The 17,329-nt window shown below is 36.8% G+C and overlaps 1 protein-coding gene across 1 annotated transcript in view; it reads right to left on the bottom strand.

Annotated features, from left to right (window-relative positions):
- The window catches only part of LOC139962178 (beta-1-syntrophin-like), a 38,253-nt gene that overhangs the window by 7,117 nt on the left and 13,807 nt on the right, over positions 1-17,329 (bottom strand). Inside the window, exons 3-5 of the mRNA XM_071962158.1 lie at positions 8,788-8,927; positions 6,428-6,636; positions 3,440-3,624 (exon numbers count right to left, since the gene is read on the bottom strand). Coding sequence (XP_071818259.1) covers positions 3,440-3,624; positions 6,428-6,636; positions 8,788-8,927 — 534 coding nt within the window. The remainder of the gene's footprint in view (positions 1-3,439; positions 3,625-6,427; positions 6,637-8,787; positions 8,928-17,329) is intronic.

Raw genomic sequence — 17,329 nt, 5'->3', positions numbered from 1 at the left:
ATATGCGAGCCATCTCCAGTACTCCAAACTCCATTTGTTTTAGCAGCTCATAGAAACTGTAAGTACTTTGACAGGAATTGCTACATTCATGCAATCAATTCAATTTATGTTGAAGCTAATTATAAGTGAAAAGTCAAGCCACTTGAAATGGGAAGCAGCTAGGCACTTTTGACAAGCAAGTGATATTGTCTTTATTGTTGCCTGCTGAAAGAATGATGTACACACACTTCATTTCCGTCATTTCATTACGGATGAAGTTGTTGAGTACACTGTCACTGCAAGTGATCAGCTCAGCATTTCCCAAAACTGACATAAATCCTTCATATAAGAGACAATTTTACAGGTTAAAATCGTTGGATATGAAACAATGTAAATGAAATGAAACTTAACAGGAACCTTGAAATAAAAAAACCTAAATATATATACAACATAAGAACCAATAAGTAAAAAAACCAAGGAACCTGAAACAGACCAATTGAATCACAAAACAACAAAAGAGGCCTAAAACAACTAGAAAGGCCTTCAAATAGATAACTAATATAGAGTACTTCAATGGCATAAATTCCTGAACATTCTGGTTAAGCGGCAAAATAAGCAGCAGAAAATTTACCTCCAGAGAGAAGAACTGAACCTCAATATCAATTCACGGTTTTGGGACGATAAACTTTTTCTACTTCAAAACTGATCATCCATATCAAACTATAAATCAATATTCGTACCATTATTTCACCGAGTGAATCTTTTGCTGACATGGCTACTGTTAACTTTTTGGGTAGAAGTCTTAAACTTGGAAGGTGCCCCATGAAATCTCTGCATTGATGCTGTTTATTAACTGTAAGCTCTCTGAGGTATAAATTACTTAGATTAATGTATACTGGTGCCCACAGACAAACTTGAACGAGTGATTCACCCACCCCTCCTACAGTACTGCCCAGATTAAATCGGCCGTGGCATCGTGTATCGTGACAAAATATGAGGAGACTCGAGGAGTCTATCGTGATATCGTTTACATTACGCCTATAGCAAGTACCTAACGTGATATCGGGCGTTGCATCGTGGTCGTAATATCGTGATGGTGTGTTTATCATTTCACTGGCACTTTATACTATCGTAATGTTATCGTTATAGCGTGAATCATGTTGCAGAACAATCGATCGTTACATCGTGATTTGAAAGAATTGGGGTAGGCTTCTCCCCGCAGTAAATGAAATCATCAATTCAACGCTATGTGCAATAGATTTATTGCAAATTCTGATCAAAAAGTTCGGTGTGTCACCAAAATTAAGTGTCAATCGACATACAAGTTTCATAATCGCAAAACTAGTACGATAGGCCTAATGAACATACTGTAGGCCTACTCATCCCAACTCCTTCATACAAACCCCTTCTTTAAAAAAAAAAAACAGCGGTCGCAAAATATTCTCTATTCGAACAAAACATTCGTTCTGAACTTCTTGTATGCAAGAATATCAGCCTAGGCTTTAATTGCACTAGCAAATCATCCCAAAATGTTACGATAGGGTTAATATGCATTGTAACGCTGAATATAGGCCTACAGTAGCTTTTTCACCGTCCGGGATGCATAGGCTGGCATACGTTAGTATGTTGAAACAATGTTTTCACGATCGAATTTTGCAAGATTTTCGAGAAACTTGGTTGCTTGAAGAATGTTTTTCCGCACCATATGATATGCTAAATTAGCAGTTTCTTTTGCAAAGCATCAGTAATCGATAGGATCCTGATGGCAACCCGTATTGACGCGCACATTAAAAATTATACAAAATATGTCATAACTTCTGTTAGAAGCTTACGTAAAACTTCTATATATATAACACGTGGAAAAACACAAGTTTTTACACACATAATTTCCATTGACATTGTTTACGGAACATAAGTAGGTCATCGACATTCGAACTTGGCAACTTGCCCAAGTTCATTGCACCGTGGGAACGACACAACAAATTGTACATGATTCTACATTTTCCCGCCATCTGGACGCCCGAGTGTAACTTTTGGTGTAATATGCAAATTATTAATGGTACTGTGCGGTTAAAACTTAACCTATTGCGACACATATAAATTTTGGGAAGTTGTTGTAGATGTTACTTTTGTATCAAATGTAAAGTACTGTATGGTACTATAATTTACAAAAGACGGTTTTCCTCAGGTGGTAGGGAAAAGGGGTGTTTCGGTGAACTCGATCTCTTTGTATAGTATTTGGATACTTAAAATGACCATGTACTGTACATGCAGTTTTTATTTCTCTTTAGTAAGCTCTACTTCGCATTTTTATCCTTTGTGGATCTTTATTGGAATAAATACGAAATGTATTTTTTGACGCCAGTATTTAACGGTAAGCATTTTTTAAATTGTTGACTGAGCTTCAAAATCCATTTTCTAAAAAGTCGGTTTTCATGAAGGTTTTATAAAATATAGCTAGAGTAGGAAAATATTAATTTAACCACATTAAAGAAAGTTGTTCTATAATCCAAATAAAATACATGTTTCTCGAACTGAGATCTGAAAAAAAGAACAGGCTGACGTTTTTATTCTTTTCATGCGCTAATACTAGTTTGGAATATGTGGCAACCTTAACAAAATAATTTTTAAGGTTAGTTAGATTTCTTGAATCCAAATAGATACTTGGGAATCAGGAAAAGGGAGGCCCCTTGAGCGGATGATAAACATGTTTCGTTTTTAACCGGCCCTGCTTCAAAGTTGTTGGGTGGTATTTTTTTTCCTTTTCATTCTGTTGGAACCAACGATAAATTATTTAAAAACTTAACACAAGAAAGGCTTAGTAATACTTTATTATTTCTTCAAAAGGTTGCCAACTATTCAAAGTACCTTATCCTGCGTGGAACATAAATTCTACAACTAACAGAAAAGTCGCTATCCGTACGTAACGTAACTGTTGTGAAATAAAAAGTAAAACATGTAAATTTGTGCGCTGACTTCAAAAAGTTTTCAAGGCGGAACTCCTGTAAAGATCGATTTTCGCACAGTAGAGTAGGAACTTCCTGATACACGATATTACGACTTAACGAAATAGCGTGAATAATGAAAATCCAAAGCCCAAACGAAGTTACGAATTGTGACGCACTCGGCTTGAAATCACGATCTCACGATATAACATGTTAGCGTGAATGTAGCAGTCATGTTTGCTATCGTGAAGGCTTGGTATCACGATATAGCGTGTGATCGTGGTATATCGTTATATAGTGGTAGCGTGTATGAAACTTTACAGTAGTCAGGTTTTCACGATAGAAAACGATAAGGGCATCACGATACACGATGCCACGGCCGATTTAATCTGGGCGGTACTGTACCATCTAAAAGAAATGCCTAATCAAAACAATTCCTGAAAGAAAAGTTCCGGGTGGAATGGTTTTGGCCGATTCACAGGAAGGTTGTAAAATTTGAGAGGAAGGTGACTTACAATTTCTCCCTGGCCTGAACCAAAGTCCAGCCACAGGATATGTTTGCCATCATCGGATGAGTACCTGAGCTTCTCGAAAGGATACCTCCACAAAACGTCCTCACCATCAGAACTTCCATCGGAGAGGGTGAAACCGTCCTCGTAGTGGATGGTTAGTTTGCCTTCCTTCCCTTGCCAGGCGACGGCTGAGGGAAAATCAATAAATATTAAATACGACACGGACATTGAAGCAGTTCCATCAATCCTGTAGCTTGACCCCTGGTCATCTCTTCTACCCGCTGACCGGTCACCTGATTCCTATCCACCAGCCCATTTCATTATGTACATGTTTCATGAACCATTCTTCAAACATGGAGGCTATTAAGATCTGTGAAGTAGTTGCATCCACACAAGTCCCATTCTATGTGGCTACATTATCAGATTATAGGGGACATAGCACAAAACATAGCCACCAAAGTATGTATTTTAGATCCTCCTGCAAGCAGGAACTCGCGAAGAGCCTCATTAGCTCATCAAAGCTGCAAACTGACTGAAGTCGGTCTCTTAGATTCATATTTAACGTCCATGAATATGAATTGTCAATTGTCAACAACTCTGTAACTGGACGACATACATTAATCTTGGAGTGACTCAAACCGGGGACCTTATGATTGGAAGGCACCGGCGTTAACCACTGAGCTAACTATGAACCAGTCACGAACCAGTAACGAACCAGTCACGAACCAGTAACGAACCAGTCACTCACTGGATTCATTTATTCTACTTGCTGGTGGTTGCAGCTTTCAGATTTTAATTGACACAAATGTTCCAATCTTCACCAGCTCCAATCTATCATGTACAGTACTACTTAAAAAGAAATATTGAATTTGTGATCATTTTGAACCACACAATATATGCAACATTAAAAGTACATAGAAATTTACCAGCCTATCATACATTAATACATTAAAAGCTATATAACAAGTATATCCTCAGACCTAGTGGCAGAAGATTAGATCTATTCTGGAACTATGTATCGATTTCTCCTTGACAGCTAATACTATTGAGATGTTTCGTTCAGCAGTTAGTCTGCCTCATATCCTTAAAAGCTCCCACAAATTACACTGCTCTCTCTTTCCAGCCATAGCTTAAAGAGTTACTTTGAAGACACTCCAACAGATCCCTGTAACCAATGATTATCAGTATCATCAGCATTAAAAATCAACATTCAGTACAGGTAGCAGTGTCAATAACTGGATAAGTATTACTGTACCAAATCTGGTTTTTTTATAAAAAGTTTGCAGTAATGAGTAGTTTGGCATCCTAATTGTCAATATGGAAGATAGACAATCCCTTTAAATAGGATCACATATCGTACTTTCTACCTCATGTAACTTATATTGGTGTTTGCAGGCCAGTTTGGTGTGATGAACTGATGCATATATCATGTCTTGTCAACCACGAAATGAGGGCTGCGACCGGGGACCAGACATTGATAACGATAAAAGTGGTATCCACTGATGTACATATATATAGTGGTTTCAACAAGTATACCTATTGCAAAATTGGTTGCACTTTTCCTCTCTCTCCAAAATTTAATTTTCTTGTGGCTGTTGACACTGAGTTACTCTTTAAGCAGGACTAAATGCTTTCCATTTTCTCGTTTTGAGGAAGTATATGGTGTCGTATAGTTGGACAGTTACAATGTTTTACAAAGGAATGTACTGACAAAATGTACAGTACTTAGGGGATCCTTTCTAGCTTGAAATGATGGAGAGAAGTATATATCTCATGGTGTGATAGTAGAATATGCTACCAGCACTAGGAGATACATGTAGCAGGATATATCCTAAAAAAAAAACATGGAGGTAGTAGGATATCCGACCAGTACTAGGAAATAGTAAGACATCCTATCAGTACTAGGAGATAAAATATCCTACCAGTACTAGAAGACACTTAGGATGTGCATCCTACCAAAGTGACTGTATATCCAAAGTTCCAAACATTACTAGGAGATAGAATAAGGATAAATATGTATCCTACCAGTGCCTGGAGATAGTAGGATATATCCTATCAATGTCTGGAGATAGTAGGATATCCTACCAAGGTCTGGAGATAGTAGGATATCCTACCAAGGTCTGGAGAAAGTAGGATATATTACCAGTACTAGGAGGTAGTTGGATATCCTACCAGTACTAGGAGGTAGTAGGGTTTATACAACACCTAATTGTATTCTGGTCATTTTATTGGTCAATTGCTTGTTGATTGCATGCAAAATCTGCTCTATTCCACTCTATAAAATAGAACCATGTGTTATACTTTTTGATAGCACTTTTTTCAATGGTAAGAGAGCAGAGAAACCTGTCTGTTCAAAACAATCTGTTGCATGAGTGCATTTTACCCATCTTAATATAATATGTTGTATAAAACAGATACTGAATGGTTTCATTCGTGCAATAGTGCAAATACTGTATTTCATTCGTTGAAAGATGGAATGTTCCATTCAACTTGGCTGCGCCTTGTTGAATGGAACATTCCATCTTTCAACTCATGAAATATTTGCACTATTACACGAGTGGAAACCATTCATTATTTGTATAATAACCTTCCAGTACTAGGAGTTAGTAGGATATACCTACCAGTTCCAGGAGATCCAGGGATATCATATCATCATTAGGAAAAAGTAGGATATCCTACCAATACTAGCAGAAAGTAGGATATATCCTACCCGGCAATAAATATGGGTGCAGATGTATAATGCTAGGTGAATGGAAAGTTACTGGAAACTGCACCAGGGGTTACACAGAAAGGCAAAGATGCAGTGGCGGCACTACCCTAGAGCGATTGGAATATAAACAAAGGTGCAGCAGCACCAGTGTATTGTTGAATAAACAGGAACTAACTAAATGAACAAGGATACATTGGAATGTAGGTCATGTTTACTAACACTAAGAACACATTACAATATGCCAATGGCAACCTTTCATGCCAGGATTGTCTGTCACTCACGATAATTGATTTCCCTGATGACTTCTGCAGCTGAATGTGTGCCCTGTACTAAACATCTCATCCAGGCAGCTAGATCTCTCCTGGTTTCAATTCTGAATACATGAGCCTCTACGCCATCTCTGGTTCCTGTCCTTGTCATGAAGGTCAAGTCATTGCTGGTGTGGATCGGTGATGTGCTGGGGGAAGACATGGTTCCTGAGTACAATAACCTGTAAGAAAACAAACCATTGATGAATCTGAATGGTAACTTAAAAGACCAACGAAAACCAATCTCAACGCTTTTCAATGAATTTTGATTTGTGATTATAAGCTACAGTACTAGTACTGTGTAGTGTAAAAACCTTGGTTTGAGCTCACAGGTGACCTCTATATATATCTAAACCATACCCACCCCTTATTTCATCATGGTCAAGCACTTTAATTTGTTGTATACTGTACATACTATAGGCGGTGGCATTTGAAGCAATGAGGCTAAGCAGTCAGGAGGTTCCGGGTTCGATACCCGGCTGGGTCATAGTAAGGTGGGTTTTTTTATCAAAGAGCAATCTACGGTGTTCCCATCTGAAATGATTTTCTAATTGAAAAGATTCCAAATTTGAGGTAAATTGTTGAATTGGAAGCCACCCAACGCTTAAGCTGGAATCCATTTATAAGCCGTTGCAGGTTTTTCCCACATTTGAGGTCTCCAAGGCATCATAATATAACTCCTGATTATTATTATTATTATTGTTATCATTCTTTATCAACAAATACAGCAAATGTGTCTGTGTCGTACTAAACCAGAAATGAAAGAAAGGAAAATAAACTACTGTACTGTATGTAGCAAACTGGAATACTATTCTTCAATGTAGAACCCTTCATACTTTTCAGGACACAGTCTTTATAACTGGTTAGACCATACAGGGTATGTTGCAGAATTTAGCACAGTACATATTTACCCATGCATATATACATTGTACACATCTACAAGGCCATTGCTACAGGAACAGTGAGCAAAATCTAAACTTATAACTCAGAAGAGCATTTCAGCTGTATCACTAGCCATTAGTGGTCAATATTGATTGGCAAATTGTTCTTCAAGAAAATAAAGACTGAGACAAAACTTGTCCATATCGTGCTTCATTTTCATCTAAGGCAATAGTAGTACTTATAGTGGATAAAACACTGACCAGTAATGATAAGTGGGTCAACTAATAAAACACTTTAGAAGCTTGCATGAAGGTCCCTCGATACAGTACAGTACTGTACATGCATTCCAGAAAATGAAATATCCACCAACTGTACCTACAGTACAGTAGCTGCCTGACATCTGATGTATGGTTTATATTATTTAGCAATTATATATACAGTTTGGTGCACTGAGGTGAATATCTGGATTTACAGTATTTCCTCTGCTTTTGAATCAACGTTTTTTCAAATATTTTCTTTTGATCAACAGAAAATAGTGACAAAAAAATTCTCAATTGCCTTTACATGATGGAACAAGAAGAGAATAGCAAGCACTAGTAAATTAAGTAAAAAAATTTGCAGTTCTTGAAAGCATGTTTCTAGTGAACTATATATATAATTGATTGGCATATTGCTAAAAAGTATCTTTACAGGTGCACAGTAACTGTGCATATCATATGTTGGAAGGAGACTGAAGGAAAGCGAGAAAGTAGGAAATACTGTATAAGAGAAAGTTGCAAGCAATGTACAAATTTCACTTTTTTGGAAGCTTTAATAGTAATAAAAAACTTTAATGAAAGGAACATAAACTGCAGTGATAAAAGAAAATCATGGCAAATGTGATTCAAAAGCTTTTACTTTCCTATTATAACCTTCTCCCCTTCTATTGTTGCCAGATGCATGCACTACTGTAAAGTAAAAAGCATATTTTTGAAGCAATCAGCCACTGGAAAAGAATACGTCAGTACAGACTTTTACATACGACAACTGGTAGCACTCTTTTGCACCTTACCATCAGTGATGTAAGAAGACCTGAAAAACATTTTACAAACCCCACACCAGGAAATGATGTAATTAGTTTACAGATGAACTAAATTAGGACATTTCCTTAAATTTGTGAGACACCAACTTTTTTGTACTGAAAGAAACCATCAATAACTTGCTACTTACTGACATAGGAATATGTAACGAAAGAGTTGTTATCACATAGATCCTTTGGTGTTTAGTATTGTAGTATTCAATCACAAGTAACAGTTACATGTATTTTGGCTCCTCCATATTGACTGTCACAAACCAGATTGTAACCTTGCAGTTTTATGCGCACTACTGTATTTTCACACCTTAAAATATTATTCATCATGTATAGTACACACTACGCAGTAGTTCCTCTTTAAACATATATCCGGTCTCACCTGGTGGCAATTAATTGGTAACTTTGAAATGGTGATCCCCATTCTTCGTTGGTCAAAGGCACACTATCGTAGAGAAGGAGGTCTCGCTCGGATACAGCAGCAAACACAGACTTCCAACAAGTACTGCTCTCCGAAGTGCTCTGCAGAAACAATCAACAAAAACAGACACAACTGAATATTACTACAGGTCAACAGAATGGTGGACAACTAAACTGTAGTTTACACTGTTACTTTATAGAGCCTGTCAGGTCACATTCATTGTCAAGGATGTGCATTTTGCAGACTTATTTATTCTCCATACAGAAGAAATAGTAGGACTAAATGATTACTTACTGTACATGTGCACAATTAAGTTAAAGTGTATCAGAGGTAATTACATTTTTGAAAACATCCTTTCTATATAAGGATCATAACCTCAAAACTTGCTCAAAGTTTTCAGATTCTAACCAGTATAAAAATATATGTTAAATACATGAACCAAAGTAACCTTTGCAGGAAGCACTGGGGAGAAAGGTTTATAAACATACTGTAATTATTGTAAGTTATATTTGAATGAGAGAAGTTAGTAGTTATTGATTAAAAGTTATAAATTGAAACTAGTTTTTTGAATGAGAGAAATACCTCATGTTTGTTCTGAACCAGGATGTTCTATTTTTAAAGTTAAATTTTGAAAGTTTACAGTCTTGTAGCAATGCCAACGCCTTCTCACACTATTTGACTGTTACACACTACTGTACATTTTACATTATTTGTTTACAAAGTTAGAAAGAAAGGCCTGTAGAGGAGACAGTTAAGACAGGAAATGAAATAAGTTTTAAATGAAAATTTAATTTGAGTGAGATCTGTCACAATTGTGATGATCCCTGTACACAGGGGATTGTGTTAATTAATGGACAATGGAAAATGCTTCAAAATTACTGCCCAGATCCTTTAATCCTTTGCAGTTTGAGAGCGGCCCTGGATCTTCAAACTTATATACCAGTCTGCAAACTTAATTCTAGCACATGTCTGTCACATTCCAAGCATTTTTGCTAAAAATAGCTCAATGAAATGCTCTTAACTTGATAGCTTAATCTGTTCTGTAAATCAGCTCAAAACGTAGAGCACACATCTGCATCTGCTCATTGTAAGTAAGTCGTTTAAAATCTCTCAAGTATGACTATTATTTACAGTACAGTTTACAGTTTACATTCTCTGCTCTGCACTGTAACTGGGATCTCAGTATTGCATTGTCCCATACTATACCATATATACCACCTTGCATACTAACAGTATATACTTAAAATGACACACCGGAGATAGGTAATTCTGCTCACTGTACAAGTTGCCACCATGTACTGCTGCATGGAGAAGTACAGTGCACTACTGTACTTCCACAGGAAAATGACCTACAAAGCCCTCTTGCAACATGCTGTGCTCAATAGTACATGTATATTAAACACTTCCTAACACATGTATGCAAGTGGACACACTCTCAATGCATGTTAACCTCCCATGACCATGATTGACAGAACTTCCCATTTAGCCATCTGGTGACCCTTACATCAGCTTTGGCTTCTGTATTATAACCAAAAAGGCTGTTAATTGGCTTTTATATTAAAGTGATCAGCAAGGTTCCTGCACAAATGTTTACTGTAGTTACATGTACATGTAAATGTGCAGTACCTTTCATGTAGTACAGTACTGTACATCCCAAAGAATACTCAAATGGCAATTATGATGTTTAGAAGGTTTTCATGTCTGTTGACCTCAAATGACATTTGATCTACACAAATATATGACCTAAACAAATACTTGTTTACTGAGACATAGTAAAAGTAAATGTAATCGTACAGTACCTTTCATGTACAGTACATCCCAAGGAATACTCAAATGGCAATTATCATGTTTTCATATTTGTTGACCTCAAATGACATTTGACCTACTGTACACCAATTTTGATCTAGGGTTCTTGTAATATTCACAAAAGGGAATCTGCACATACTAAGTATGAACTGCAACCAAGCTGCACTTTTTTAGCTACTATCATATTTACATGTTTTCAGACTTGTCATGTTTGTTGACTTCACATGATCTTTGACCTCTACCAAGTTTAGTAGGGTTCCTGTAAGTTCACAAAGCAGGAACTCCATATACCATGTATGACACTCAACCAAGATGTACATTTTGAATAACATGTTTACAAGGTTTATCTGACTCAAAGCTTACTGTACAGCAGGGGTTCCCTAACCGGGGTGCATGAACCCCCAGGGGGTTCATGAGACATTTCTGAAAGTCAAAACTAGATTACTTTTTGTTGAACTAAAATCTGATACATCATATAATTTAGTAATGTACAACAGTCGTACCTATCGACAAACTCTTTTCGTGTTCCATACGCATATGTTGTAATAGTAGTACCGTGCATGTGATAAAAAATAGGAGCATCCGTCTGATCGTGTGTGATGGGTGATCGGTGCGTGATACAATTTCTGATCTGATTTTGAAGTTTTTAAATAAATATTTGTTCATCTCGTTTTTTTTTTCATTAAAATATTACACTATGAACTTGATTTTTTACGAAGCACTGTTATGCGTATTATAGTATGATGACTCAGATTGTGTCTCAAAAAGTTGGGGGTTCGTGGACAACTCTGACATCCACCTGTAGGGGTTCGTGGGGGGATAAAGTGAGGGAAACCCTGCTGTACAGTATATTGTGACCTCCACCACCTATTGGTATTAATCAAAGGGAATAAACATACATATCAACTATAAACTTCAACCATGATGTACCTTTTGAGTTATCATGTGATATGGTTTTTCAGACTTGACCTGTTGACCTTTGACCAAGCTACCATTTTCAATAAGGTTCTTGTATTCACCAAGCAAGATCTACATGTATACCAACTATGAAGTTCACCCAAGATGTCCTTTTAGACACATGTATACGAACGCCTTCATCATCACATAGACTTCTTTGACTCCAGGAAGAAATGTACAGGGTTTTGTAGTTAACAAATGTGATCTTTGGAATTAATGGTTTATTAAAGTCCATCCAAGCTTGGCTTTTCGATTGTTTTAGAATGTTTAAATGAGTTTTATAGACTTTCACTTAGACTGACCCCAAATCAACTTTAGGCTCCACCAATTTAGTCCCTAGGGTTCTTGTACTCAACATGAGATATTTATGTAGCAAATATGGATTTCAACTAAATTGTCCTTCTTGAGTTATTGTGCTTGTACAGTACAGTACCAACCTTTGAAGACTGTGACCTCTTTTGACCTTTGACCACCAATTTCAATTGACTTCTTGCACTCATTGAGTTACATAGCACAGTACTTATATACTGTACATGTATACCAAATACAAAGTTAATCTGAGTTGTCCTTCTTGAGTTAATGGTGTTTAAAATTGATGGCACATTCAGTAAATAGACACAAACATGATATCATGACTGCAAAGATTCATTCTTTACCTTTGACAAGGAATCAAAAGTTCATTTTAATTTTTGCAGGTTTACAGAATTTCAAAATACTGTGTACATACATTACACACTGCATTAATACTATACATACCATATGTACAATTGATACATGTGTATCAACTATCAACACAAGCGATGCTCTCCAGAGATAACCGTTACTGTCATACATGTACAGTACTCCTGAGCCATCGACCCGTGTGGCAGCTAGAGTAAGCGTTAATTATGTAGTTAGTTACACGTACATTAGCAAAAAATTACCGGATCGAATCGTCGGAATACCATGCTGCCAATTTAATTGAGAAATTCCTTGGGTGAGCTCTACAATTAATTATGGTTTGAGGCAGGTGTTTAACGTTGAACCGGTACAGGAAGAACTAGTCTACAAGTTCAATAAAGTACGTATAGATCTATGTATTTAGTCATCATACCGAACTGCGGTAGGTTCATCCTGAGACGAGAATAGAAGGCCGATTGCACTAACTGCATGCTCTGACTGTACATAACTGCATATGTTGAAAAATTCTTAGAGAAGTGAATTTATAAGTTGATACAGTAGCATCAAAACAACATGTAAAGGTGTAAATATTACTGGTATGCTAGAGGCGATGCATGTCAAACCAGAAATATGATTGATGAAATATGATTGATGTACTTGATACAATGAATACCTTGTCACAAACTTACTGCACAAGGAGGGACTTTGTGACACAAGTTTGCAGTAACCCAAAGTTTACCTGAGCATTGGATTCTAAAAGTGACTCACCAGTAACTGGCTCTAGACTCGGTAGAAAGAGTGGGGTACTTGTAAAGACACAGGCATGTGAGGAATGAACCTACCTATAGATACAAGCTGACATTAGCATGCATGCTACTTGTTTATACTGTAGGCTACTGCTGTTCTGAAAATACAGTAAATAGCAGAATACTGTAACTAGAAATGTCCTGCTATGAGGAGACTGACTCATCTGCCTGTATAGTGTTCTATGCAACCATTCTGCCATGAAACTATACACACTGAACTGAATTGGACTAAACCAACCATTACTACACAGTCAAACTGAACCTAGAAATCCCTGTTACTAGTACAGCACTTAAATGGATTCCATTGTGGGCACTTTTTTGTGTAGTTACTGTGCGATTATAAATTTTGTCATAATGAGCAAAATCAAGACTATCAATGTGATGACAATGCAGTTAAGTTAGCATTACTGTACTAACTCAACCCAAACTGCAAAGTGTCATCACTGGAAGGCTTCCACATTTCATCCATGATCCTTTTATCATGGTGGTATAAGTATTAAGGATTTAGGGTAGCCTGTTTAAATATCAAGATAAGCAGGTGTCTGTGATGTAAATAACTGACACGTTCCTCTACATGATCCACAGCACCAGTTACAACTAATATACATTCAGTGTTTGTAACTACTGTATGTATCCTGTACAAGCATGGTACTATGGATGCATCATGAGCTTGGTTAATACAGTATGCATGTATGGTACTAACTTGAGTTATGTATAGTATGTGAAGGTATGAAGTATCTTGTATGGTACTAAGTATATGGTACTTTGCATCTCACTATATCTTGTATGGTACTACAGTATGTATCTGATATATGGTACTATGTATCTCATTATATCTTGTATGGTACCATGTATCTCACTATACCTTGCATGGTACTATGTACCAGATATGGTAAGTACTACACAGCTCACTACATCTTGTATGGTAAGTATGAACCTGATATGGTACTACACATCTCACTATATCTTGTATGGTAAGTATGAACCTGATATGGTACTAGTACACATCTCACTATATCTTGTATGGAACTATGCATCTCACTATATCTTGTACATATGGTACTGTACTATGTATCTTGTATGGTACTATATATAGGAATCTTCATCAAGCTACAGTACATGCTTCTAGAGAGTAGCATTGCTAGATCTATCAGGTATCTTTTTATCAATGTTGCAGTTTTGTACAAACCTTCAAACCTTGTAGATATATGGTGTCATTGTTGCCTTTATATTTTCTTTCTCCTTTCTATACTTTGGTACTTCTCCTGACTCAACCACATATCAGCCAGCACACTGATGTACTGTATATTACATCACTCTAATTATTTTTTTTTTTCTTTGTAATAATTTTCAACTACATGGTAGATGGGATAAACAGGCAGTGTTAAAACATGAGAGGGAAATAACGGGTCAATGTTTGTAACGATCGCAGAGCAGGTATCAGGATAATTGTGTCCAAAAGGAACTTGACTGTACAGTGTACACTAACACTTTTAAGGAGAACTTTTTGTAAACTCTCAACAGCTATATATTGATGTACAAGTCAAGGTCCTAGAAAATATTTTACAGTGTGCACTTTGCAGTTTATGCTGTACGTTTCAAACAGTTTGGGTAAAATTAAAGGAAACACACACAAAAACAGGAATATTTCAAGTGTGGCCATTTTCTTTTTCGGAGTTGCTTTTGCCTCTAGAGCCTGTATACGATATAAATCCATTGTGTTCCAAACAAATGATGAAAAGAAAGAGGAGAAAAGGCTAATGAATAAGAACAAACTTTCTCATAAAATGTTTCTTTCTTGGCCAGTTGATGAATCTGTTAAACAAAATCTGGTCTAAGTTTAACTCTTTCACCTGCACACCCTCCTACACCTACCATAATCATACTGTATACTGCAGCAAAAACCATTTAAGCTCAAACCAACTTAGGGAAAGAAATATATCAGACTACTTTTCATGAATATTCTACATTATTTATTTCAGCTGCACATACAACTTACTACAGTATGCCTTAGAAGTAATGAAGATTAAAGTGTTTAGATTCGATGGCAACCCATGCAAACCCAAGATTTAGTATCAGCATATTGCTTCTATTAAAAGACTGACCCAAATACTGGAAGAAGTGTTTGATTAATTATGTCTATAATTCTGACAGATACTATTGCATCTCAAACAGAAGACAATACTATATTGTCAATTCATAAAAGATCTTCTTAGAGATAGCAATTCCTGTGTTTAATAAGTGCAGTGACGAACAGTTCAAACTGTATGCATTATACTCATAGGGTAATACTGCACTATGGATTGTATTAGTGTAATTGAAAGGTTCAAAATACTATATTACACTGTTTGCTCCTTAAGCAATGAGAATTGATCTCAATCCATCTGGTTTGGAATAGTCACTGCCGCTTAACGTCAATGCTACCGGATTTTAAAAATTGAGGACCCGAAGTTGTAATTGTCATACCTACAGTATATGTAAAAAGTTAAACCACATTTGCCCAGTGGAGACTGCAACACATGTCAGACATAAAACAGCATTTGACTTGAACATTGAGGTTCGAATGGAACAGTGCACTGGCTAACATGTACAGTGTTAATAATCTGGGGATAAAATATCACAGTTGATTGAACCTTGTGAACACCATTATATAGGGTTGCATGTACAGTAGAGTAACTTGGTGCACCACACAGTACTGCAGGGTTGTACAGCATCTTTTAAAATAACTAGTGAATACCACACTGCACGGTTCAAAGTAACCTGGTACACCACACTGCAGGGTTGTACAGTATCTGAATTCAACCTAATTCTAATGAATACCACACTGTAGGGTTGTGCAGTATTCAAGTAACCTGGTGCACCACACTGCAGGGTTGTACAGAATCTGAATAATCTTGTGAATACCACACTGCAGGGTATACAGTATCCAACTAACCTGGTGCACCACACTGCAGTGTTGTACAGTATCTGAATTCAACCAAATTCTAATGAATACCACACTGTAGGGTTGTACAGTATTCAAGTAACCTGGTGAACACCACACTGTAGGGTTGTATGTACAGTATCTGAGTAACCTAGTGAATACCGCACTGCAGGGTTATACAGTATCCAAGTAACCTGGTGCACCACACTGCAGGGTTGTACAGCATCTGAATTTAACCTAGTGAAACCCACACTGTAGGGTTGTACAATATCCAAGTAACCTGGTGAACACCACACTGTAGGGTTGTATAGTTTCCTGGTGAATAGCACACTGTAGGGTCGTACAGTATCCAAATAACCTAGTGAATACTGCACTTCAGGGTTATACAGTCTCTGAGTATACATCCTGGTGAAAACCACTGAATGGTTGTACAGTATCCAAGTAACCTAGTGAATACCGCACTGCAGGGTTATACTTAACCTAGTGAACACCACACTGTAGGGTTGTACAGTCTCTGAGTAACCTACTGTAGTGAACACCACACTGTAGGGTTGTACAGTTTCCAAGTAACCTAGTGAATACCACACTGTAGGGTTGTACAGTACTTAGAGTATTATAACTGAGCAAACATCACACTGTCAGGTTTTACAGTAGTTGGTGGATTTTCCTGTAAGGGTTGACCATCCAGTTACTGTATTCCTAATTCCTTCTGAGATTTATTCAGCAAAATCTTTGCAAATTTTCATGGAGCTGCTCAAATCTGACACCTGACACACAAATGAAAAATGTTCTGCGTATCTTTATTCTTCACCGATCTCATGAGAATCAGAGACCTATATATGACAAAAACCTCAACCTCTTTTTCACTTGTAACTTTTTGTTTCAAAACCAAAACAGATTTGCATTTCTCCTGCCAGCTGTTTTTATCCGATATTGAATACTTGTAAATATAAATATTATAACTAACACTGTATTGTATACAATCCTTGGTTCATTGATTTGTGCCACAATAACCAAAGTGCATACTAATGCCAAAATACATGCTAATTTTATGGACAGCAACTGAAGAAGGATATCATAGGATGCATAACTATCATTGAAATCCTCCACCATGCATGTACAGTACTATATGTTTACTACAGTATAATGCTCAGCTGGAATTTGGTATAGACACATTGCAGGGATTACTTGGCATCTATAGTTTGAGATTACACAATTTTACAAAACATGACACAAACTATCAAAACACTTGAAGGCATGTGTCTAAATGTGCATTTAACTTATTATTTAACTTATTATGTACTTATTACAGCTCTTTTAACTAAATTAGCACAGTGCGTAGTACCTTCAC

The sequence above is a fragment of the Apostichopus japonicus genome, chromosome 3 (assembly GCF_037975245.1).
Source record: "Apostichopus japonicus isolate 1M-3 chromosome 3, ASM3797524v1, whole genome shotgun sequence".
In the NCBI taxonomy this organism is placed as follows: Eukaryota; Metazoa; Echinodermata; class Holothuroidea; order Aspidochirotida; family Stichopodidae; genus Apostichopus; species Apostichopus japonicus.
This window is presented reverse-complemented; position numbering and strand designations above follow the sequence as displayed.